Source organism: Carcharodon carcharias, chromosome 5 (genome assembly GCF_017639515.1).
Source record: "Carcharodon carcharias isolate sCarCar2 chromosome 5, sCarCar2.pri, whole genome shotgun sequence".
Taxonomy (NCBI): Eukaryota; Metazoa; Chordata; class Chondrichthyes; order Lamniformes; family Lamnidae; genus Carcharodon; species Carcharodon carcharias.
The window spans coordinates 17,584,707-17,610,323 of record NC_054471.1 but is presented as its reverse complement, the minus strand read 5'-3'; the positions used below and the strand labels follow the sequence as shown (position 1 = coordinate 17,610,323).

At 44.5% G+C, this 25,617-nt stretch overlaps 1 protein-coding gene across 1 annotated transcript in view; it reads right to left on the bottom strand.

Moving 5' to 3' along the window:
* Positions 1–25,617, bottom strand: part of LOC121278118 (dynein heavy chain 8, axonemal-like) — a 2,067,071-nt gene that overhangs the window by 1,850,000 nt on the left and 191,454 nt on the right. The window contains 1 exon segment of the mRNA XM_041188205.1: positions 13,992–14,168. Coding sequence (XP_041044139.1) covers positions 13,992–14,168 — 177 coding nt within the window.

Here is a 25,617-nt window from a genome sequence, read left to right as displayed (position 1 = left end):
CTTCAAATTCCTCCTTTACTCAGTGAATGAGCATCAAATTATAACATGGGTCACTGAATTTATTCAAGGCTGAGTTAGATTTTTGATAGACAATGGAGTCAAGAGTTATGGGGGCAGACAGGAAAGCCGAGTTGAGGCCACAATCAGATCAACCATGATCTTATCAACACTGCACTAGGCTCTAAGGACCAAATGACCTACTTCTGCTCTTAAGCCCTATGTTCCAATGAGTTAATATGGTTTTGTGAATGGGAAACTATATTTGGAAAAGTTATTAGAGTTCTTTGAGGATGTAACAAGCAGGGTGAATGGAGTAGATGTAGTTTATTTAGATTTCCAAAAGGCATTCAACAAGGTGCCTGTTATGGACAGGAGGGGATTTAAGTTAAACAGCCCTGATTTCTCCTCTTAACCCGTCCATAAACAGAAAGGTGCTTTGATTTTCTTCCCTCTTTATAAGCGGTGGCATTTTTCCCAAACGCTCAGTTTCAGCATGGTCTAATTTCTATTAATACCCCCCCAGCAAACTCATGATAGGATGAACTCAGAGGGTTAGATTAGTTTGCACACACTTAAATGAGGAATCAGGGTAGCAATGTGGCCTCCTTTTCACTCATACAATAACAGAAGGATAGCTAAAGAAAGACTTATAGGGAAAAAGCCACAGAGAAAATAATTATTGTTTCATGTTGAGTCCAGAGTCCAGAATTGAAAACCAATAGTGTATTCCTTCACAGAGGTTGGCAAGCTGAACTGATGCTGGGTAATTCACTTTTTCAGTAAAGTTGATTTCCACGATGAGATAGGCACACAATGATAAATTAGTTTTGTAGGCAATGGTACAGAAGTTCCAGTAGAAATAATGTAGATGGGGGCAGGTATTCAACCCTGGACAGAGTCCCTTTTCTGTGCTGCTGCTTGGTAGATAGAAAGATGATAGACTGCCCTTTGCAGCTCCACAAGGCAATATATTACTAGTTCCACTGGCTAGAAGGGGTCATATCACATGACTGCCACTTCCACTTTGGCATTGACAAAGGGTGTGAATACTTTTGTTTGGATACCTGCGCTGGTTAATGTTCTAACCATTAAGTCTTAATGGGAGGTTTTAGGGGATTTGTCCCAGCAGACAAATCGGTTCCTGTTGGCCAGGCCTGGTTTATGAAACGTAGGGGGCCTTAGTATAGTTCGCTTTGAATGTGGTTTCTACAGCCACAGGGGTTGTTAGCGGCTTTTCAGGGAAATTGAGGCACAAGTTTCTCGACACTGCCAAGTAGCCCCTTTTGTTCACAGTCCCAGGCAGATATAGATTCAGCCATTTAAAAAACAGTCCTTGTCCAGTTTTAAAGGGTGTTCAGGATGATATGTTAGCATGCATAGAGGACTGACTAACTATCAAGAAACAAACAGTAGGGATAAATGGGTCATTTTTAGGGTGGCAAACTGTAACTAGTGGAGTGCCTCAGGGACCTGTGCTGGGGCCTTAACTATTTACATCTCTATTAAATATTTGGATGAAGGGACCAACTGGATTGTAGCCAAATTTGCTGACAATAAAAAGATGGATATCAAGAAAGTTATGAAGATGATAAGTGTCTGCAAAAAGATATAGATAGGTTAAGTGAGTGGGCAAAAATTTGGCAGATGGAATATATTATGGAAAAATGTAACCTTTTCCACTCTGGAGAAAGAATAGAAAAGCAGAATATTATTTAAATGGAGAGACACTGCAGAATGTTGCAGTACAGAGAGAGACCTAGGAGTCTTTGCATATGAATCATAAAACCTGCACATGCAGGTCCAGCAAGTAATTAGGAAGGCAAATGCAACCTTGAAATAAAAACAAAAATTGCTGGAAAAACTCAGCAGGTCTGACAGCAACTGTGGAGAGAAAGACAGTTAACTCTTCTTCCGAACTAAAAAGAATTAGAAATGAAATATATGCTGTTTAAGAGGGGTGGGACAGGTGAAGCTGGATGGAAAGCCAGTGATAGGTGGAGGCAAAGGAGAGGTTGCAAAATATATCATAAACAAAAGGTCGAAGGGGTGTTGATGGTGGTGATACTGGCTAAAGGAGATGCTAATGGTGACATTAAGAGTAGAAAGCAGGATGAGCAAGTGACAGATGGCCCTAGTGGGGATGGGGTAGGGGGGAGGGGATGGTGTGTGATAAAAGATCGAAATAGACTAAAAGGTAGGGATAAAACAATGAATGGAAATAAATTTTTAAAATAATAATAGAAATAGGTGGGAAAAAATATATAAAAATTAAAAACTAAATATTGAAAAAAGGGGATCAAAAAGGGGTGAGGATGGAGGAAAGAGTTCATGATCTGAAGTTGTTGAACTCAATGTTAAGCCCGGAAGGCTGTAAAAGTGCCAAATCGGAAGATGAGGTTCTGTTCCCCCAGTTTGCGTTGAGCTTCACTAGAACATTGCAGCAGTCCAAGGATGGAAATGTGAGCGTGAGACCAGGGTGGTGCATTGAAATGTTGAAATGGCAAGCAACAGGAAGGTCTGGGTCATGCTTGCAGACAGACTGAAAGTGTTCTACATTTGGTCTCTCCAATGTAGAGAAGACTGCATTGAGAGCAGTGAATGCAGTAGACAAAATTGAAGGAAGTGCAAGTGAAGTGCTGCTTCACTTGAAAGGAGTGTTTGGGCCCTTGGACGGTGAGGAAGGGGAGTAAGTAAAGGGGCAGGTGTTGCATCTTCTGCGATTGCATGGGAAGGCGATGTGGGAGGGGGTTGAAGTGTAGGAGGTGATGGAGGAGTGGACCAGGTATCCCGGAAGGAACGGTTCCTACAGAATGCCTATGGGTGGGGGGTGGGGGGGTGCAGTGAAGGGAAGATGTGTTTGATGGTGGCATCATGCTGGAGCTGGCGGAATGGCAGAGGATGATCCTTTGAATGCGGAGGCTGGTGGGGTGAAAAGTGAGTACAAGGGGGGCCCTATCATTGTTCTGGGAGGGAGAGGAAGGTGTGAGGGCAGAGGCACAGGAGATGGGTCGGACGCGATTGAAGGCCCTGTCAACCACCATGGGTGAGAAACCTCAGTTAAGGAAGATGGAAGACATGTCAGAGGAACTGTTTTGGAAAGGCATCGTTGGAACAGATGCAATGGAGGCGAAGGAACTGAGAGAATGGGATGGAGTCCTTAAAGGAAGCAGGGTGTGAGAAGTTGTAGTCGAGGTAGCTGTGGGCGTTGGTGGGCTTGTAATGAATATTGGTGGACAATCTATCACCAGAAATTGACACAGAGAGGTCAAGGAAGGAAAGGGCAGTGTCAGAGATGGACCATGTGAAAATGATGGAGGGGTGGAAATTGGAAGCAAAATTAATACATTTTTCCAGGTCCAAATGAGAGCATGAAGCAGCACTGAAACAATCATCTGATGTATCAGAGAAAGAGTTGTGGGTGGGGGCCTAAGTAGGACTGGAATAAGGAATGTTCCACATACCCCATAAAGAGACAGGCATAACTGGGGCCCATGCGGGTACCCATAGCCACAACTTTTATTTGGAGGAAGTGAGACAAGTTTAGGGAGAAATTGTTCAGTGAGAGAACAAGTTCAGCCAGATGGAGGAGAGTGGTTTTGGATGGGGATTGTTCGGGCCTCTGTTCAATCCAGTCGAAACGCTAACTCTGTCTTTCTCTCCACAGATGCCGTCAGGCCTGCTGAGTTTATCCAGCAATTTTTGTTTTTGTTTCTGGCTTCCAGCAACCACAGTATTTTGCTTTTATCTAAATGCAATGTTGGCCTTTATTGCAAGGCAAATGAATTATGGTCTTATTGAATGTCAGAGCTGGCTCATGGGGCTGAATAGCCTCCTTCAGTTCCTATTTCTTATGTTTTTACGTCAGTCTGAAGCTGATTGTCTGCTCCCCACTTTACCCGAGACCAAAGAGTCAGCACTCACCGGCTCAATGTGGGAGTTTGACAGGAGCATCCAGGCGTACGGCAACGTTAACATGGAAAAAGCAGCAACACATGTTGCGCGGAACAATGTTTTTTAAAAATTTTTTCATGGGATGTGGGCGTCGCTGACTAGGCCAGTATTTTTATTGCCCAGCCCTAACAACTCTTGAGAAGGAGGTGGTGAGCTGCCTTCTTGAAACGCTGCAGTCCATGTGGTTTAGGTGTACCCACAGTGCTGTTAGGGAGGAAGCTTCAGGATTTTGGCCCAACAACAGTGAAGAAATGGAGATATAGGCCAGGATTATTTGGCCCCGCCGCAGCATGTCTCACTTCAGTAGATGCAGCAAGCCACTTAAATCTCCATTCAGTTTGGCAGGACTGTAATATCCCACCAGGCGAGAGGGGCTGTAAAATCCTGGCCATAGTTCCAAGTCAGGATGATGTGTGACTTCGAAGGAAACGTGCAGGAGTTGGTCTTCCCATGTACCTGCTGCCCTTGTTCGTCTAGGTGGTAAAGGTCACAGGTTTTGACGATGCTACCGAAGGAATCTTGGTGAGTTGCTGCAATGCATCTCGTAGGTGGTACACATAGCTGCCACTGTGCATTGGCAGTGGAGGGAGTGGATGCTGGAGGTTGTGCAGAGGGTGCCAATCCAGTTTGCTGCTTTGTCTTGGATGGTGTTGAGCTTCTTGAGTGTTGATGTAGCTGCAATCATCTGGGCAAATGGAAAGTATTCCATCACACTGTTGACCTGTGCCTTGTAGATGGTAGATAGGCTTTGGGGAGTCACGAGGTGAGCTACTCACTGCAGAATTCCCAGCCTCTGTCCTGCTTTTGTAAACATAGTATTTATATGGTTGGTCTTGTTCAGTTTCTGGTCAATGGTCAAATGCGGAGCAGATTCAATGGACCAAAACTTCTGCTACCACGTCTTATGGTCTTATCAGTAAGGGAATTAAGTGTTATGGGGAAAAGGCAGGAAAGTGGAATTGAAGATTATCTGTTCAGCCATGATCTCACTGAATGGTGGAGCAGACTTGATGGATCGAAAGGCTTACTTCTGCTCCTACGTCTTATGGTCTTATGGTCTAACCCCCAGGATGTTGATAGTGGAGGATTCAGTGATGGTAATGCCATTGAATACGAAAGAGCGATGGTTGGATTCTTTCTTGTTGGATATAGTCATTGCATGGCACATGTGTAGTGTGAATTGTATTTGCCATTTATCAGCCCGAGCATAATAGTTGTCCAGGTCTTGCTCCATATGGGGACAGACTACTTCAGTACCTGAGGAGGCGCAAATGGTACTGAACATTGTGCAATGATCAGCGAACATCCCTACTTCTGACCTTATAATGGAGGGAAGGTCATTGATGAAGCAGCTGAAGATGGTGGGCCTAGGACACAACGCTGAGGAACTCCTGCAGTGATTCCTGGGACTGAGATGATTGACCTCCAACAACCACAACCATCTTCCTCTGGGTTAGGTATGACTCCAACCAGTGGAGAGTTTTCCCCTGATTCCCACTGACTTCAGTTTTTCCAAAGTTTTTTGTTGCCACACTCAGTAAAAATGCTGCCTTGGTGTAAAGGGCAGTCACTCTCACCTCTTGAGTTCAGCTCTTTTATCCATGTTTGAACTAAGGCTGGATTATGATGCGAGCTGAGGTTACCCCTGGACAAGCCTGATCCCAGAGTGCAACCCAGCTTGATAGATGCTAACTTTTATTTGTTCATTTAAATATATGGAGAGTAGCAACTTAACAGAGCCACAAGGGTCAGCTGATGAGCTTCTAATAAAAGAATAAAACATTTATATATATAAAAGCAAAGAACTGCGGATGCTGGAAATCCAAAACAAAAACAAAAACAAAATTACTTAGGAAAACTCAGCAGGTCTGGCAGCATCGGTGGAGAAGAGCACAGTTGACGTTTCGAGTCCTCATGACCTTTCAACAGAACAAGTGTCATGAGGACTCGAAACGTCAACTGTGCTCTTTTCCACCGATGCGGCCAGACCTGCTGAGTTTTTCCAGAATAAAACATTTATTCAACAAGAAAAGATTAACTATATTACAATACCCCTTCACCCACAACTATACCTTTACAGATGTATACGGATTGTAAGGATAACACAAATTATAAAAGCTATCTTATACCCTAATGTACACAGTAAGTACATGGTCCATTTAAATCTATGGCACCCTGGGGTTAGACATCTCACACTCTGAAATCACCTCAAACGGATGCTATGGATCTCTCCACAACTCCCTCCAGACGCTTGGCACGTCGTGAGCCAACCAGTCTCACTGAATTCTGACCTTCACACGAGGGTTCCCCATCTCCACTCTCCAAGAACTTGCCTTGGAATCTTCTCCCAAACTGATGCTTTCTCTCAGACGCCTTCTGCAAGGCTTCACCAGGGTTTCAAACTCTCCTTTTGATGTTCCTCTTCCCTGAGTTGCAACATGAATTCAAGCTGTCTTTCACACACTCTGTCTCTCTGACTCAGCCATCAACAGTACAACACTGCTTCACGTGCCCACAGCAAATAGTTACAGACCTCCAGTTGTCTCTTTGGATCCTCTTACCACTTGCAAGCTGTTCTCACTTTAAAATTGCTTTCTGCAGCTTTTGTTTCTTTAAATCTTAAGCATGATGCCTTTCTCAGGCTCTCACTCTTAGCGTCACTTAACAGGACCTTTTTCCAGGTACCTGTCCTTCCTTTGACCAGAAGGTCTTCTTTGGACTTACCTCTCTTCCACTCTCCTGGCTTTTTGGGGTTCCTCTTTAGCTTGGGACTGGCTATCTGTCCTCTTTGCCCCAGCCTCTCCTGGCAGCAACTTTCAGAACCAACTGCACTCAAACAGCTTCTAAAACAACTGCTGTTTCTCTTCTTCTATGTGTGTGTTTGTGGGAGGGATCTGGGCCCTTGTTGCTAGGCAAAATTGCAATCCTGGAAAAACTCAGCAGGTCTGGCAGCATCGGCGGAGAAGAAAAAAGTTGAGAAAAGAAAAAGTCTTCTTCTTCTCTGCCGATGCTGCCAGACCTGCTGAGTTTTTCCAGGTAATTCTGTTTTTGTTTTGGATTTCCAGCATCTGCAGTTTTTTTGTTTTTAAAATGCCAATCCTTCTATCCTTGTATGTTTACCTTCTCTTTAGGCGTCGTAAAACTCCTCATTAGAAATGCAAGCACCTTTTTAAAGTGAAAATAAAACTCCATTTGACCCTTTTTAACACACAGATACAGAAATACAAATCAAACTTAAACTTTAAAGCTAAAACACATTCCCAACACCCACAAATATCAATATAACTTAAATTAAATCTATTTCCTAACACCTTTTCCTTTGGTGGTAAGAAAGCTTCACATAGTGAAGATTTTTTTACAATGGCCTTACATCCACCTCACACAAAGTTAACATCATAAACCTCTAACAATAGCTTATTATATACTATACAAATAAATTTTCCATTTTGTTTCACATTTAGACATGTTAGAAATGCAATTACAACAACGTACTTAAACAAAGTTGATAAATGTAATAATATAACCTGGATTTGTACAACATAGTATTATCATAACTCAACCTTTATGTTTCTTTTTCCTCTTGTTTCCAGTCTTTAACTCAGCAAAAATTATTTCATTTAAGTCTATAATTCAATCGTCCTTTTTGTTCGCTGTAGTCATAATTCCATCCTCAAGCTCACATTCAGACCCCAAATGTGGTAAATTCTCACTTTGAGTTAACAAATTCAAAATGCCATTTTTGTACGTTAACATCTCATTTCTTCTCTGGTCAAAAGCTTTTTTTGCCATTTCAAGGATGTTATTGAGATGCTTTTCATGTTCATGATATGATATTGTTGTTTCTCCAGATCCTATTTCAAACAGATCTTTTCCAGTTCTTTTTGAGCAGTCAATTATATTCTCCCTGTGGAGCTTCATAGTTCATTCCAACCCTTCAATTCTTTTACATAACCCACAAAATATAATCATTCCACTCCTTTCCAGGTTTTGAATGGTCTTTTGCAAACTGTCCACTTGCCTGGATTCCAACTACTGTATTTTGTATAGTAGCACCGGCAACCACTTGTAAATCAGTGCCTCTGGTCCTTGACTTTTCCAGAACATCTTGTGATTTCAATTCTGCAGACACTTTAATTGTTTTCATATTGTCCATTATTAAGTTTGATACATCAGTAGTTTTACTCCGGTCCATTCTTTGCTCAACTGGGCCACAATTCAGCAAAGAGTTTTTATTCACAGGAACAATTTTTGAACTGTGACACTCCATATCACACATCTTCTTTTCCCTTTCGTCCCGTTTGCTTCGAAGTTCATGAATCTCATTGCTCCTTTCTTGATTAAATTCTAACAGCTCGTTAGTTTTGGTTTTTAGTTCTGCATTCAACCAATTATTCTGATTTACCAACAATTCCTTTATATTGTTCAAGGCACTTTCCCTGATATTTCATAGCAACTATTGATGCTTGAAGTTCATCAAGCTTTAACTGAAGATTGACCTTTGTTAAATTTGCTTCTACAAGTTTATCATTTAGACATTTCAAGTCCTCAATCAAATGTTCTATTTTTTGTGACTGATTCTCAATTGATCTTTCCAATTCTCTTCTTTCATTAGCAAGTTCCTCTTTTACACATGAAAGTTGGTTTTCTATGTTGATCAGGTTTTCCTTCAATTGCTTGTTATCTGCAATAAGTGTTTCATTTTTGGCCTCGGTAGTTTCCTGAAGTTTGTTAAGATCAACATGATCAACAGTCTGCTGTAATACAGACGTAGCCCATAAGACGTAAGAGCAGAAGTAGGCCATTCGGCCCATCGAGTCTGATCCGCCATTCAATGAGATCAAGACTGATCTGATAATCCTCAACTCCACTTTTCTGCCTTTTCCCATAACCCTTGATTCCCTTACTGATTAAAAATCTGTCTATTTCCGCCTTGAATATATTTAACAACCCATCTTCTACAGCCCTCTGCAGTAAAGAATTCCACAGATTACCCTTTGAAAGAAGGAATTCCGCCTCATCTGTTTTAAATGGGTGATCTCTTACTCTGAGATTATGCCCTCTGGCCCAAGACCCACCCAGAAGGGAAACAACCTCTCAACATCTATCCTGTCAAGCCACCTAAGAATGTTATATGTTTCAATAAGGTCGCCTCTCATTCTTCTAAACTCCAATGAGTACAGGCCCAATCTACTCAACCTCTCCTCATAAGAAAATCCCTCCATACCCGGGATCAACCTAGTGAACCTTCTCTGGACTGCCTTCAATGCCAGTATATTTTTCCTTAGATAAGGGAACCAAAACTGTTCACAGTATTCTAGGCATGGCCTAACTAGTGCCTTGTATAGTTTTAGCAAGACTTCCCTATTTTTACTGTCTCCACTAGCCAAATCATTACCCAGAATAAAATCCACCCCTTCAATAGGTGATCTAGGAATAATTCCCACCATAACAACTCATTTACAAAGTGACTTTGTAAGTTAATGTTACATGAAGAAACGGGTTCATAAATTCCATTAATATCCCTTATTAATACTTCTTCTTTCACAAAACTATTAGGAACACAAATTGCATCATCAGCTACCGTCAATGATTGATCTGCCCCTATATCTCTCAAAGTTTTAAGCTGCTTACTTATTTTGTTAGAGGAGTAAGGGAACACTTCTCCCTTTGACACAAAACATCCAGGTCCTCTGTTAACCTGACTTCCTTCACCAGAAATCAAAGAAGAACTCTCTGGACTATTCTGAACCATATCCTCCTTTCCTGTATGTTCTATGGGAACACGATTCACCTGTACTACTGACACAGTTTTAACAACCATTACCTTTTCTGATGCAACCTTTCCTGAGGATTCCTTAGGTGCTCCTACTACTGCAATAGATCTACCGTTTAATTTCCAGCAATCTGCCCTAATATGTCCTACCTTACTACAATGAAAACACTTAGGCTTTCAAATATCACTTCCACCCTCAGTACCTTCCTTTCAGGTCTGAGGAGAAATTTCCTGAGAATTCCGAGCTGTCCCTTCTCTTCCATGACAATTTGCCTTCCTTTCACCTTCCCATCTTCTATCCTTCTCAGGTTTATGGGGATGACAGAAAAAGGGTTTAGATCTAATGGACCAATTCATAATCATCAGCCATCTCTGCTGCCTGATTAGCTGTTTTAACCTTCTGGTCTTCAACATGAGTTATAACTACAAGAGGAAGTGAACCTTTCAATTCTTTCCAGAGAATTATTTCCCTAAGAACTTCATACATTGTCTCTACCTTTAATGCTCTTATCCAACTGTCAAAATTATTTTGCTTTACCCTTTCAAATTCAATATAAGTTTGCCCAGGCTGTTTCCTTATATTCTGAAATTTTGGCCTGTATGCCTCAGGGACTAACTCATATGCGTTCAGAATAGCCTTTTTTTTACTGCATCGTAATCCACTGATACTTTTTCTGAAAGTGAAGCATAAACCTCATGAGCTCTACCTACCAACCTACTCTGTAAAAGTAATGTCCAGATTTCTTTTTGCCACTTCATTTGCCTAGCTACCTTCATTTCAAATGATATTTCAAATTATTTCAAATGAAATAAAGAATGCCTCGACATCTCTTTCGTCAAACTTTGGGAGAGCTTGACAAAACTTAAACATCTCACCACTGCGTTTTAGGTTAAAGGTTATTTCCTCATCAGAACTTTCCTCAGAATCAGAGCTCTCATCTTTATCTTGCAGCTTTTTAAGCTGGTATTCCCTTTCCCACTCCTTTTCTCTTTCACTTTTCTCTCTTTCCTTATCCTTCTCTCTTGCCTGGAATTCCAGTTCCAGTTTCCTTACATTATCCTGCATTTCCGCTTGCTCCCTTTGAAATGCCCTTTATTTTTATTTTTCTGCCCTTTCATTTCCTTTTCTATCTGTAAAAAAATCTTAGGAACCTCCAACGTCATTTTTAATTCCAACCCATAAAATATACCTCACAGCAACTCCAATACCTATATCCAGTACTTGTTTACCTCCATGTACTTGTTAAAAAGATCCACCAATGGCAACTCAACATTCCGGGATATAGAATCTTCAGGCGGGACAGGGGAGGGGGTAAAAGAGGAGGAGGCATTGCATTATCAGCTAAGGAGTCAGTTACTGCATTAAGGAGAGAAGATATCTTGGAGGGGGCATCAAATGAAGATTTGTGGATAGAGCTTAGGAATAAAAAAGGGGCAAACACATTATTAGGTGTTTATTATAGACCCCCAGATAGTCAGCGGGAAATTGAGAAGCAAATACCTGCACAATTTGTGGAGATGTGTAAAAACAATAACAATAGGGTAATTATATTAGGTGATTTCAACTTTCCCAACATTAATTGGGATAGACATAGTGTTAAGGGTTTGGATGGAGTGGATTGCTTGAAATGTGTACAGAAATTTTTAGGTCAATATGTAGAGGGTCCACCAAGGAACGGTGCATTGCTGGACCTAATTCTGCGGAATGAAGCCAGACAGGTGGCTGAGGTGGTGGTGGGCGAGCATTTTAGCGATAGCAACCACACATGGTATAGTTTAAGTTTGTTATACATAACGAAATCGACAAGTTGCAAAAAAATGATCTGGATTGAGTGAGAGTGGATTTTAGTAAAATAAGGCATGATCTGGACCAGGTAGACTGGGAACAGTTACTTGTGGGGAAATCTACAGAGGAACAGTGGAGGATGTTCAAAAAGGAAATGGGGAAGGTACAGGCTCCACATGTTCCCTCTAGGGTGATAGGAGGGAGTACCAAACCCAGAGAACCATGGATGTCCAGAGATATTCAGGTCATGATGAGAAGGAAAAGAGAGGCTTTTAGCAGGTACAAGGGGAGCAAATCAGTGGAGGCATTAGAGGAGTACAAACGGTGCAGGGTGGAGCTTAAGAAAGCAGTTAGGAGAACAAAGAGGGGATATGAGAAAGCACTGGCTGATAAAAGTAGGGAAAATCCCAAGATATTCTATAGGTATATCAATGGGAAGAGGATAACCAGGGAAAGAGTAGAGCCCATTAGGGACCAAGGGGACAATCTATGGGTGGAGCCAGAAGACATCGTTAGAGTGTTGAACGAATGCTTCACGTCCGTCTTCACCCAAGAGAATGATGATGAAGGTATCACACTTGGGGCGACAGACTGCGAGGTTCTTAAGCAAATTGATATAGGGAGTGACAAGGTATTGGAGGTGTTGGCAGGCTTAAAAGTGGACAAATCTCCAGGTCCAGATGATTTGTGTCCCAGACTGGTGAGGGAGGCAAGGGAGGTGATCACAGGGGCTCTGACCCAAATTTTTAATTCCTGCCTGGCCAAGGGGGAGGTGCCAGAGGACTGGAGAACAGCTAATGTGGTTCTGTTATTTAAGAAGGGTTGTAGGGATAGCCAGGGAACTACAGGCCAGTGAGTCTAATGTCAGTGGTAGGGAAACTATTGGAGAAAGTTCTGAAGGAGAGTATCTATCTCCACTTGGAGGGACAAGGTTTGATCCGGGATAGTCAGCATGGCTTTGTCAGAAGGAGGTCATGCGTAACAAATTTGATTGAATTTTTTGAGGAGGTGACCAGGTTTGTCAATGAGGGTAGTGTAGTTGATGTAGTTTATATGAATTTCAGCAAAGCCTTTGACAAGGTCCCACATGGGAGACTTATAAAGAAGGCAAATGCACATGGGATACAGAAGAATTTGGTAAAATGGATTCAAAATTGACTGAATTGTAGGAGGCAGAGAGTGATGACAGAAGGATGCTTTAGTGACTGGAAGCCAGTGTCCAGTGGCGTACCACAGGGATCTGTACTCGGTCCCTTATTATTTGTCATTTATATAAACGACATAGCTGACTATGTGGGGGGTAGGATTAGTAAGTTTGCTAATGACACAAAAATTGGCTGGGTAATTAACAGTGAGCTTGAGTGTCTTGGGCTGCAGGAAGTTATAGACGGGATGGTCAAATGGGCAGATAAGTGGCAGATGAAATTTAACCCTGAAAAGTGTGAGGTGATACACTTTGGAAGGGGTAATTTGACAAGGAAGTATTCAATGAACGGCTAGGCACTAGGAAGTTCTGAGGAACAAAGGGACCTTGGTGTGTGTGTCCATAGATCTCTGAAGGCCGAGGTGCACGTTAGTGGGGTGAAGAAAGCACTTGCCTTTATCAATCGAGGCATAGATTACAAAAGTAGGGAGGTTGGAGTTGTATAGAACCTTGGTGAGGCCACAGCTGGAGTACTGTGTGCAGTTCTGGTCACCACATTATAGGAAGGATGTGATTGCACTGGAGGGGGTGCAGAGGAGATTCACCAGGATGTTGCCTGGGATGAAACATTTAAGTTATGAAGAAAGGTTGGATAGACTTGGGTTGTTTTCATTGGAGCAGAGAAGACTGAGGGGCGGCCTGATCGAGGTGTACAAGATTATGAGGGGCATGGACAGGTGGATAGGGAGCAGCTGTTCCCCTTACTTGAAGGGTCAGTCACAAGGGAACATAAGTTCAAGGTGAGTGGCAGGGGGTTTAACGGGGATGTGAGGAAAAACCTTTTTACCCAGAGAGTGGTGACGGTCTGGAATGCACTGCCTGGGAGGGTGGTGGAGGAGGGTTGCCTCACATCCTTTGAAACGTACCTGGATGAGCACTTGGCACGTCATAACATTCAAGGCTAAGGCCCAAGTGCTGGTAAATGGGATTAGGTCGGTTGGTCGGGTGTTTCTCACATGTTGGTGCAGACTCGATGGGCTGAAGGGCCTCTTGTGCACTGTGATTCTGTGATGATATCAAGGATTTCCAGTCCCAGGCCAATTATTATTCCGCGTCCAATCACCCGCTGCCCACGTTTAAAATCCTGCAAGAGCCCCCACTTTGTTATGATCTGAACCTGGAGATATCTGTGAAGACCCTTATTTTATGAAAAATTCCGGTATTCTGTTCCCATATAAAAATCCTGACCTAATTATTATTCTAAGCTGTTGTTAAAATATTTACAAAATGCTTTATTGCGATATATGTCCTCATACTGCTTTTTCGATAATTTTTACCTTTATCATTTTTGAGTGACTTGTTTTTAAAACATTGATCACTGCCTTGCAATGTTGTCCTCTAAGTTGCTCTATGATGGAATTGAATTTAGCAGACATGCATTTCCAATATTCCAGTTCAGTGAGTGGACCTGAATCTTCTGCTTCTTTTCTCACTTGATCACTTTGTGCCAGCACCTGGAGATAAAAAAAACATAAGCTCAATATTTATACTTTCCCTGACTTCATGCTTTACATGTTCATTGTGAATACTAATCATGTTTCCAGAAGTCATACCTGAAAATTACAGTCTGGTTTTTCAAAAATAATTAAATTAGTAGATGAAACCTAACCTTTCTCTCTACACGAACCTTCGGAAGGAACTTAAGCATGTTCTGTGTAATGAATAAATGAATGAGCTGCATTAAAATTAGCTTTGCAATAGAAGTAGAGGGCAATGATAAATTGAAGAGGTACTCCAAGGAAATTTTGATCAGTGAATGGCAACAGTCCCTTGATTGGAGGATGACATTTCTGCCAAGGATTTTCTTGTGACTAAACAGACCAACTCTTGATCTGCAGATCTTTGGGCACATGAGGCAGAATGTCTCACAAGGTAGTGGGATCTGGAGTGCAGAATTTACTTCCTTTTCTTTCTTTGCCGCCACTCTGCCTCATCATTAAGGTGTCGGGATTCAAAGTGTGATGCAGCTTAATGGACAAAGTTGTTGCTATTCTGAACAATTGGCAGAAAGCTCCTCCCAGTCATTAATGTCAATGCTACCACACTCAAGAAGAGCTTCAGAGTGTCTTTGAAGCATTTACTTTGTCCTTCCCAGAACGTTGGCCATTTGAGAATTTGAGAATGGCGAGAAGATGCTTTTAGGCCATCCAGGCACGGTATCCAGTCCATCAAAGTTGATTTTGGAGGAGTTTTGCCTGAATTTTTGTGGAGCTGGCTTCAAGAAGGGCACTAGTGTTTGTTCAACAGTCCTGCCATTGAATCAGGAAATGTAGCGCAGGCATCAGTGAACAGGGAGGGAGTGAACAGGGAGAGGCAAGGAAGATTCATTGCTCATAATAGTGAGTGCCGTAGTAGAAATTAACCGATGCAGATATTGCTGCAGCTCAGCATCTCGCACTAAGATTATTTGTAAATGTTTTTTCCCTGACTCTTCAGTTCAATGTTGTTTTGCTCTGTAAGTGTTGATACATCATAAGAGGTACCCCAGCCAAAAGTCTGCCAGAGAGAGAGAAAGAGAGAGAGAGAGAGAGAGAGACGGTTAGAAGCCAATCTGGCAACAGCTGCTTTATTCAAAGCTCCAGCCATAGACAAGATTTGAATTTGTGCCAATAATATATTCCGAATAATAAAATATTATCAATAACAAACCAAGGTCACTTAGACTTTTGCAATCCACTAACAATATGCAAAGGCCACTTTGTGTGTAGGTTGCAAAAAACCTGTGCATAAGGTTAAGCTTGTTCTGAAGTTTATTCAGAATTAAACAAGGAATTACCATGTGAAGCAATGCCATTTCCAGTTTGATAAGAATTGGATCTTTAATAGACATTTTTCCTTCTGTTCAAGAAACACAGAATGCTTCCCCAGATTCAGGGCCATCCCGAGAGGGGTGCGGGGCCTGGGGCAAATCACACAGTGTAGGCCCTCATACAATTTTTTACGTTCCCTCTGACGGCTGGGATCCTGAGTGTATGTGTGAAAAACAGCACCAGCAGTGTCCCAGCTACTGAGCACTCGGTTATAAGCAAATGATGTACTATTGACTGTGATAACTGTGTCGCATGTAAAATTACACCTTGCTTCCAAGGTTGAACATAATTGTTGGCCCTCCTTTTGTTAAGGAGAAATCCATGAGATTCCGTTATTGCATTCTTAATAACACACCCCACACTCCAACTGGAGAAAATTTTAGGAGTAGAATTTTCCAGCTGCTCATGCTTTCAATGGCTCACTGGCCCCACCGCAGGGAAAGCTGCCACAGTGCGGGTTGGGGTCAGGCGGGGTGGGGGTTGGGGGAATTCCTGGCCTAAATGTCGGAGTGAGGATATTTTTTCCATTCAAACTTTTTCAAAAAAAAATTACAAACACAATGCAGTAAACATTTCAACTGAAAAAAAAATTGGCTGTCCATCTTCCAACGTTAAGCAAATTGTTCGTTGCAAATGCATACTGGGAGAAAAATAAAATAAGAAGTGGAGGGTTTCAATTGTGCAGGACCAAAAATGAACATGACAAGTGAGTAACTTGTCCTGCAGGTTGGACGTTATGTGCTATATGCTGGCATTAAAGGCGTTAACTAGTTCGGAATAATTCATAAATATAAAAGCAAAATACTGCGGATGCTGGAAATCTGAAACAAAAATAGAAAATGCTGGAAAAAATCATCAGATCTAACAGCTTCTATGGAGAGAGAAAAAAAGTTAATGTTTCAAGTTTGTACGACTCTTCTTCAGAGCTAAAGAGAAGTAAAAATGTGATGAAATATATACTGTTTAAAGGGGGTGGAGCAGGTGAAGCTGGATAGAAGGCCAGTGAGACATAGAGGAAAAGGAGAGATTGCCAGAGATGTCATGGACAAAAGGACAAAGGGGGCTTAATGATAGAGTACTCGCTAAAGGAGATGCTGATGCTAGCATTAAGGTCAGCCAGCAGAATGTGATAATAACAGGACAAGGGTAAACACTCTGGAAAGAACAACATGAACAAGTGACAGATGGCCCTTGTGGAGGTGGGGTGAGGGGAGGGGAGGGTGGTGGGAAAAAAGATTGAAGATTGGATAAAAGGTGGGGATAAAGCAATGAATAAAAATGAAAATAAGTAAAAATAGGAATATGTGAATAACAAATAAAAAGAAAAAAGAAAAATTAAAAGATGAAGATGAATATTGAAAAAAAGGGGATAAAAAAAGGGGGTGAGGGTGGAGGAGAGAGCTCATGGTCTGAAGTTGTTGAATTCAATCTGGAAGGCTATAAAGTGCCTAATTGGAAGATGAAGTGCTGTTCCTCCAGTTTGCACTGGGCTTTACTGGAACATTGCAGCAGGCCAAGGATGGACACGTGGGCATGAGAGCAGGATGGGGTGTTGAAGTGGCAAGCGACAGGGAGCTATGGGTCATGTAATGCGGACCGGCTGAAGGTGTTCCGCATGGCGGTCACCCAATCTACGTTTGATCACTCCAATGTAGAGGAGACCATATTGGGAGCAGCAAATGCAGTAGACCAAATTGAAGGAGGTGCAATTGAAGCACTGCTTCACCTGAAAGGAGTGTTTGACGGTGAGGAGGGAGGAGATAAAGGGACAGGTGTTGCACCTTCTGTGATTGCATGGGAAGGTGCCGTGGGAAGGGGATGAGGTGTTGGGGGTGATGGAGTAGTGGCCCAGGGTGTACCAGAGGGAATGATCCCTACGAAATTCCAACAGAGGGAGTGAAGGGAAGCTGTGTTTGGTGGTGGCATCATGCTGGTGTTGGAAGAAGTGGCGGAGGATGATCCTTTGAATGCAGAGGCTGGTGGGGTGAAAAATGAGGACAAGGGCGACCCTGTCATGGTTCTGGGAGGGAGAGGAAGATGTGAGGGCAGAGGCACGGAGATGGGTCGGACACGGTGAAGGACCCTGTCAACCACAGTGGTTGGGAAACCTTGGTTAAGGATAAAGGAAGACATGTCAAAAGTGCTGTTTTGGAAAGTGGCATCATCAGAATAGATGCAATGAAGTCAAAGGAACTGAGAGAATGGGATGGAGTCCTTACAGGAAGCATGGTGTGAGGAGCTGCAGTCGAGGAAGCTGTGGGAGTTGATGGGCTTATAGTGAATATTGGTGGACAGTCTATCACCAGAAATTGAGACAGGTCAAGGAAGGGAAGGGAAGTGTCAGAGATGGACCACGTGAAGGTGATGGAGGGGTGGAAATTGGAAGTAAAATTGATACATTTTTTCAAGTCCAGACGAGAGCATGAAACGGCACCAACACAGTCATCGATGTACCGAAAAAAGAGTTGTGGGTGGGGGCCTGAGTAGGACTGGAACAAGGAACAATCCATATACCCCATAAAGACACAGGCATAACTGGGGCCTATGCAGGTACCCATAGCCACGCCTTTCATTTGGAGGAAGGGAGACAAGTTTAAGGAGAAACTGTTCAGTGAGAGAACAAGTTTCAGGCAGAGGAGAATGGTGGTGGATGGGGATTGTTCGGGCCTCTGTTAAATCAGTATAAATTTTGTCACATTTTTACTTCTCTTCAACTTTGAAGAAGAGTCATACGAACTCAAAATGTTAATTATGTTTTTTTTCCTGCCACAGATGGTGTTAGACCTGCTGGGTTTTTCCAGCATTTTCTGTTTATCTTTCAGATTTCCGGCATCCGCAGTATTTTGCTTTTATCTTATTGTTTAATTCACTGCCATTTCTCTTCCAGGAATGCCTACCTTGAAGAAGTACTGCTCTTCTCTCCGACAGGATTTCTGTTTGTTTATTTTGCCCTGTTCACCTTCACTGCTTTCCATTACCCTTCTGGTGTTTGACCAGGTGTTTAACAAAACTCGCTTTCACAGACATATTTCCGTCCTCAGTGACCGTCTCTGTCTCCGACTTACCCCACGTGGATTCCAACTGAAGTTCCATCCCTGCTGTTTCAAATCCATCAAGGATTACAGGTATCTCTGGGTCATGCAATGCTCCTCAGACTGCTGTTCTCACCACATCCTGAGATCCAGACTCAGTGCCATGTGCCGCCATATGAACACACTCGACCTCTCACTCCAGCACTACCGACTCACTCTATCTCAAAGCTGTCCTTGTCCCCATTTTCAATTTATTCTTCGTCTCATCCGATGCCTTAACAAGAAACATTGTCTCTTCCTTTCAGATGCTAAGGAATGCAAGCTCCAACAACGCATTGATATCAATGCCCATCTAGGACCCTCCACCCCTTTTTGTCCCTCTGAACCTATCCCATCATCTAATCACAGCCCTTGCCGTATATTCGCCATACCCTTTGGCCTTCCCCTCTCTGATGCTGAATGTACAATACTCAGCAAAGGGCTCAGTTTCATACCCCTACACCCTCAATTCCAGGCTCGGCACGATGCTGAGCTCTTCTCCCGCCACCTTTGTCTCCGTGCTCACTTATTTGGGCACGGGTCCTTCCCCTGTTCTATAGATCCTTTCACCCGCTTCCAGGATTCTTCCTCCTCCTGGACCCCTCCCTCTGGCCTCTTACCTGCTCTTGATCTTTTCATTGAGAACTGTCGGCGTAACATCAGCCGTCTCAATTTCTCTGCTCCTCCCACCCACTCTAACCTATCTCCTTCCAAACTTGCCACGCTTCGTTCTCTCAGGTAGGTCCAACCCTGACTTTGTTGTTAAACCTGCTCACAAGGGTGGTGTTGTTGTTGTCTGGCGTACTGACCTCTATCTCGCAGATGCTGAGCGCCAACTCGCAGACACTTCCTCCTACCTCCCACTGGACCATGACCCCACCACTGAACCTCAAGCCACTGTTTCCAGGAATGTCACTGACCTCATTTCCTCTGGAGATCTTCCCTCCACAACTCCCAACCTCATAGTTTCCCAACCTCGGACAGCCCGCTTCTACCTCCTACCCAAAATCCACAAACAGGACTGTCCCAGTAGACCAACCGTGTCAGCCTGTTCCTGCCCCATGGAACTCATTACTTCCTACCTTGACCCCGTTCTCTCTCCCCTTATGCAGCCTCTTACCACCTACATCCATGATTCCTCTGATGCCCTATGTCATATCAACAATTTCCGGTTCCCTGGCCCTAACCGCCTCCTCTTCACCATGGATATCCATTCCCTCTACACCTCCAACCCCCACCAGGATGGTCTGAGGGTCCTCCGCTTCTTCCTTGAACAGAGGCCCGAACAATCCCCATCCACCACCACCCTCCTCTGTCTGGCTAAACTTGCTCTCTCACTGAACAATTTCTCTTTAAACTTGTCTCACTTCCTCCAAATAAAAGGTGTGGCTATGGGTACCCGCAGGGCTCCAGTTATGCCTGTCTCTTTCGGACACAAAACGTTAACTCTGTCTTCCTTTCCGCAGATGCTGTCCGGCCTGCTAAGTTTTTCCAGCAATTTTTGATTTTGTTTCAGATTTCCAGCATCCGCAGTATTTTGCTTTTATGCCTATCTCTTTATTGGATATATGGAATGTTCCTTGTTCCAGTCCTACTCAGCACCACCCCCAACCTCCACTGCCTCCCACCGCCCCCGTACCCCGACCCCAACAAATCTTTTCTCATACATTGATGACTGTGTCGGTGCTGCTTCATGCTCTCATCTAGGCCTGAAAAAATTTATCAATTTTGCTTCCAATATCCACCCCTCCATCACCTTCACACGGTCCATCTCTGACACTTCCCTTCCCCTCCTTGACCTCTCTGTCTAAATTCCTGTTGATAAACTGATCACCAATATTCACAACAGGCCCACCAACTCCCACAGGTTCCTCGACTACAGCTCCTCACACCCTGCTTTCTGTATGGGCTCCATCCCATTCTCTCAGATCCTTTGCCTTCGTCGCATCTGTTCTGTTGATGCCACTTTCCAAAGCAGCACTTCTGACATGTCTTCCTTCTTCCTTAACCCAAGGTTTCCCACCCACTATGGTTGACAGGGTCCTCAACCATGTCTGACCCATCTCCCGCACCTCTGCCCTCACACCTTCCTCTCCCTCCCAGAACCATGACAGGGTCCCCCTAGTCCTCACTTTTCACCCCACCTGCCTCCGCATTCAAAGGATCATCCTCCGCCACTTGCACCAACTCCAGCGTGATGCCACCACCAAACACATCTTCCCTTCACCAGCCCCCAATATCAGCATTCCCTCCGGAACACCCTGGTCCACTCCTCCATCATCCCCAACACCTCATCCCCCTCCCATGGCACTTTCCCATGCAATCGCAGAAGGTGCAGCACTTACCCCTTTACCTCCTCCCTCCTCAACGTCTAAGGGCCCAAACACTCATTTCAGGTGAAGCAGTGCTTCACTTGCACCGCCTTCAATTTGGCTGCTGCATTTGCTGCTCCCAATGCGGGCTCCTCTACATTGGAGAGACCAGATGCAGACTGGGTCATCACTTTGCGGAACACCTTCGGTCTGTCCGCAAGCATGACCCAGACCTTCATGTCGCTTGCCATTTCAACACCCCAGCCTGCTCTCATGCCCAGATATCTGTCTTTGGCCTGCTGCAATGTTCCAGTGAAGCCCAATGCAAACTGGAGGAACAGCACCTCATCTTCCGATGAGGCACATTACAGCCTTCTGGGCTTAACATTGAGTTCAACAACTTCAGGCCATGAACTCTCTCCTCCATCATCACCCTCTTTTTATCCCCTTTTTATTCATCTTCATTTTATAATTTCAATGTTTTAATTTTTATTTTTATTTACTTATTTTTAGTTATTTTCATTTTTGTTCGTTGTTTAACCCCACCTTTTATCCTATTTTCAATATTTTTTCCTACCACTGTCCCCTCCCCCCACTCCACCCCCACAAGGATCATCATTCACTTGTTCATATTGTTATTTCCAGGGTGCTTACCCTTGTCCTGCTATTATCACATTCTGCTTTCTGACCTTAATGCCACTATCAGTATCTCCTTTAGCCAGTACCACTACCTTTAACACTATCTTTGTCCTTTTGTCCATGACATCTCTGGCAATCTTTCCTTTGCCTCCACCTATCACTGGCCTTCTATCCAGCTTCACCTGCTCCACCCCGCCTTAAACAGTATAAATTTCATAACATTTTTACTTCTCTTTAGCTCTGAAGATGAGATATGTGGACTTGAAATGTTAACTCTTTTTTTCTCTCCACAAATGCTGGTTTTTCCAGCATTTTCCGTTTTTGTTTTGGAATAGTTCATCTTGCCCCTCTGCGGTGAATGAGAGTTGGAATAAAATCCGCTCTGCCACTGCCTCCAAGGTCAGAGCTGCTGTCTCCAAAGGTGATAGACAGATTTATCCCAGTTCATATGGTTTTAATCTGCTTTCTCTTCTACATTTTTATGAGTTTTGGAGAGGGGATACCTGCTTTGTTTACTCGCTTATATTCACCAGTAAACACTCTCTTTGTGTTTAAAGTGTGAGAGACTGCAAATCAGCTTGTATGTACAACAGGCTATATTACATCTGACACAATGACATGGAAGCACAGGGCCCCCCAGAGCGTGATTTGCACTTAGTATGGTAGCGCGTGGGAAAAAGAACCTTTTACCTTCTGGCCACAATGGTGGCTATTTAGCTGTATTGCCCCGAGCCTGCCTCATTATTCATGAATTCCCAGGAAACACACCATTTCACTGGTGGGAAGCCTCCAATTTGGCCCTGAAAGGCAAGAAGACTGCAATCTCCCAATGCAGTGACACATCCCTGAACGCCTTCTGGATGCTGTGGAGGCCCGTTGTGATGTCCTCTACCCCCTGCTCTGGGCAAAGGCCAGCAAACAAGGTCACCAATCCAGCATAGGAGGTGGTGGTGATGATGGTCAGCGCCAATGCCCCGCAAAAGAGGATAGCCACCCAGTGTTGAAAGAGAATGAATGGTCTCCTCCATTCCACCAGAGTAAGTCACTCCTCATTACTCTCAACGCACAAACCCATCACACATCCAAAGGGATCTCATTCACTGCCAGTTCAAGGAAGATTGCCATTCACTCTCTCACACACACCTTCATTGCCCTCATCCTGTCCAAGGCACCACTCACCACTTACCACTCACACATGCCAGGCATACTTATCACCTAGCCTGGTGGGTGTCCTGCTTACACTCCCTCCATATCTATTCATGCAGGAAAATCCTGCACACAACAAAAGGAAGAGGTTGCAGACTGGTGGAGGAATGCCTGAAATCAAGGTCCTCACAGGCTTTTAAAATAACGTCATCCAGCTGGCCAGTGAAGTTCTGAAACGTTCCTGTGCTGATAGTGAAGTTGGCGGTGCTCAACCAAGTGAGGACCCAGCAATGCAACATCCATGAGACAATCATGCTGTGAGTGATGTGTCCTGGTTCACAGGCCACTGCCATGCACTAATTATCTCTCCTTGCTTTCGCAGGCACGTCTGGGAAACAGCCAAACGGGTCCACGATCCAGGTCCTCGACTCAAGCCCCAAAGACACCTCAAAAAGGGAATCCGCTGAAAGCTTCATTGAAGGCATGTCACAGCGCTCATCCACACCCTCCACCAGCACAGAGACACACACCTCGGTGGTATCAAGTTTTAAGATAGCCTCAGGGTCACAATCTGGTGAGCACATCGCAGTTTCTCATCCACAGCAGGCAGAGGCAGGGACTTCCCAGGTTTCCGGAACTCGGAGGACTGCTGGGGACCAGAAATCTGCTGAGTCCAAGTCAGATAATGAGCTTCAGGACTCGGTCATGCCTTGGTTGCTAGAGGTGCAAGGGAAGCTCGGGAACATCAAGAAGGGATGCACTCCTCAGATTGCAAGGCACGATGAAGGAGTCCATCCATCTTCAGTCTGAGGAGATAGCATCGGCATGCCAATGCACTGAGGTCAACACTGGTAGGTTGCAGCCGCCATGGAGACCTTGGTCCAGGTCGTTGGTCCTGAACTGCTGCGTGGGCAGAAGTCCATCGCTGACACCATAGTTGGCCTCCAACAGTGTCAATGCGAGAGGGGTGCAGGGCAGTTCGATCTCACTCCAGGTTCCCCTTCTCCTTAGGGAGTCAACCAGGGGACATCAGGCACCCATAGGGAGGAGAATCAGCAGGTGCATATCCCAGGGCCATCCACCCAGGTGACTCCACGAGTGTCCCGTCCATCTGAATCCCCTCTTCCTGTGACCCCAGCAGCTCCAGTTCCACAGGCCAAGGAGAATTCCACTGCCACACAGCAGGACCCCAAAAGCAGGCAGGGGCTCTGAGATCTTGGCCCTCCAGAGGACGCCCGGCAAGGTAATCACAGACAGGGCGTAGCAGTCAGCATGCTCCTTCCAGCTCCACTGTGGATGTCAGGGGAGTACCAACACATAGTGGCAGCATTAGGAAGGTTAAGAAGATGTAACTCTTTTGGAGTTAAAACAAATAAACTAAATTAACAAAATAAGGGATAAATCAAGCACAGCCCCTAAGTCAGGGTAGCTGTAAAACCAAGTGTAAAGGAAACTTACAAACATTAAACCAAAATGTGATTAGAGGGGTCAATAAAACACCCCAGACCCGTGGTGCCCACCGGGCATGGAAGGTCTCGAGAATGCTGGCAGACACCGTGTGCTCCCTCTCCAGGGACACCCGGCCACGAATGTAGCCGCGGAAGAGGGACAAACAATCGGGCGGGACTCCCCCCTTGATCGCCCGCTGCCTGGACCTGTTAATGGCCAACTTGGCCAGGCCCAGGAGCAGGTTCACGAGAAGGTCCTCCTCCTTCCTGACCCCCTTCCGCACCGGGTGTTAAGTAGATGTAACTCTTTTTGGAGTTAAAACAATTAAACTAAATTAACAAAATTAGGATAAATCAAGCACAGCCCCTAATTCAGTTCAGCTGTAAAACTAAAGACAAAGTTTAAAGGAAACTTACAAACTTTAAACCAAAATGTGATTAAAGGGGTCAATAAAGCACCCCAGTCCCCGCGGTGCCCACCGAGCACGGAAGGCCTCGAGAGTGCCGGCAGACACCATGTGCTCCCTCTCCAAAGACACTCGGCCGCGAATGTAGCCGCGGAAGAGGGACAAACAATCGGGCGGGACTCCCCCCTTGATCGCCTGCTGCCCGGACCTGTTAATGGCCAACTTGGCCAGGCCCAGGAGCAGGTTCACGAGAAGGTCCTCCTCCTTCCTGACCCCCTTCCGCACCGGGTGTTAAGAAGATGTAACTCTTTTTGGAGTTAAAACAATTAAACTAAATTAACAAAATTAGGATAAATCAAGCACAGCCCCTAATTCAGGTCAGCTGTAAAACTAAAGACAAAGTTTAAAGGAAACTTACAAACTTTAAACCAAAATGTGATTAAAGGGGTCAAGAAAACACCCCAGTCCCCGCGGTCCCCACCGAGCACGGAAGGCCTCGACAGTGCCGGCAGACACCATGTGCTCCCTCTCCAAAGACACCCGGCCGCAAATGTAGCCGCGGAAGAGGGACAAACAATTGGGCAGGACTCCCCCGTCGATCGCCCACTGCCTGGACCTGTTAATGGCCAACTTGGCCAGGCCCAGGAGCAGGTTCACGAGGAGGTCCTCCTCCTTCCCGACCCCCTTCCACACCGGGTGTTAAGAAGATGTAGTTGCACAGCCTGAGCATGGATGTTAATCACTTGTACATAATATTCTCTTTGTTAATAAACTCCCAAGAATGTCTCTTTGCCTGTGACCCCTTGTTCTGATGAGCAGTTTTCCTGTCGCTCAGATGTGAAACATTGATCACTTCACAAGATAAGGGCAGGTGTCTCAGTTCAGAGCCTCTTCCCTTTCCTTTGTGCAACCTTCCCAGCACACTGATGGTGTGCCTTCACTGTCACTGGTCACATTAGTCATGCCTGAACCTCAAAGGTGGTTATCATTGCTGCCAGAATGTCCTGGACCAGCGGCGCAGAGTTCCATCATTCCCCCTGTGTGTTCCCAGCGCCTCTGAGGTGCAGCTG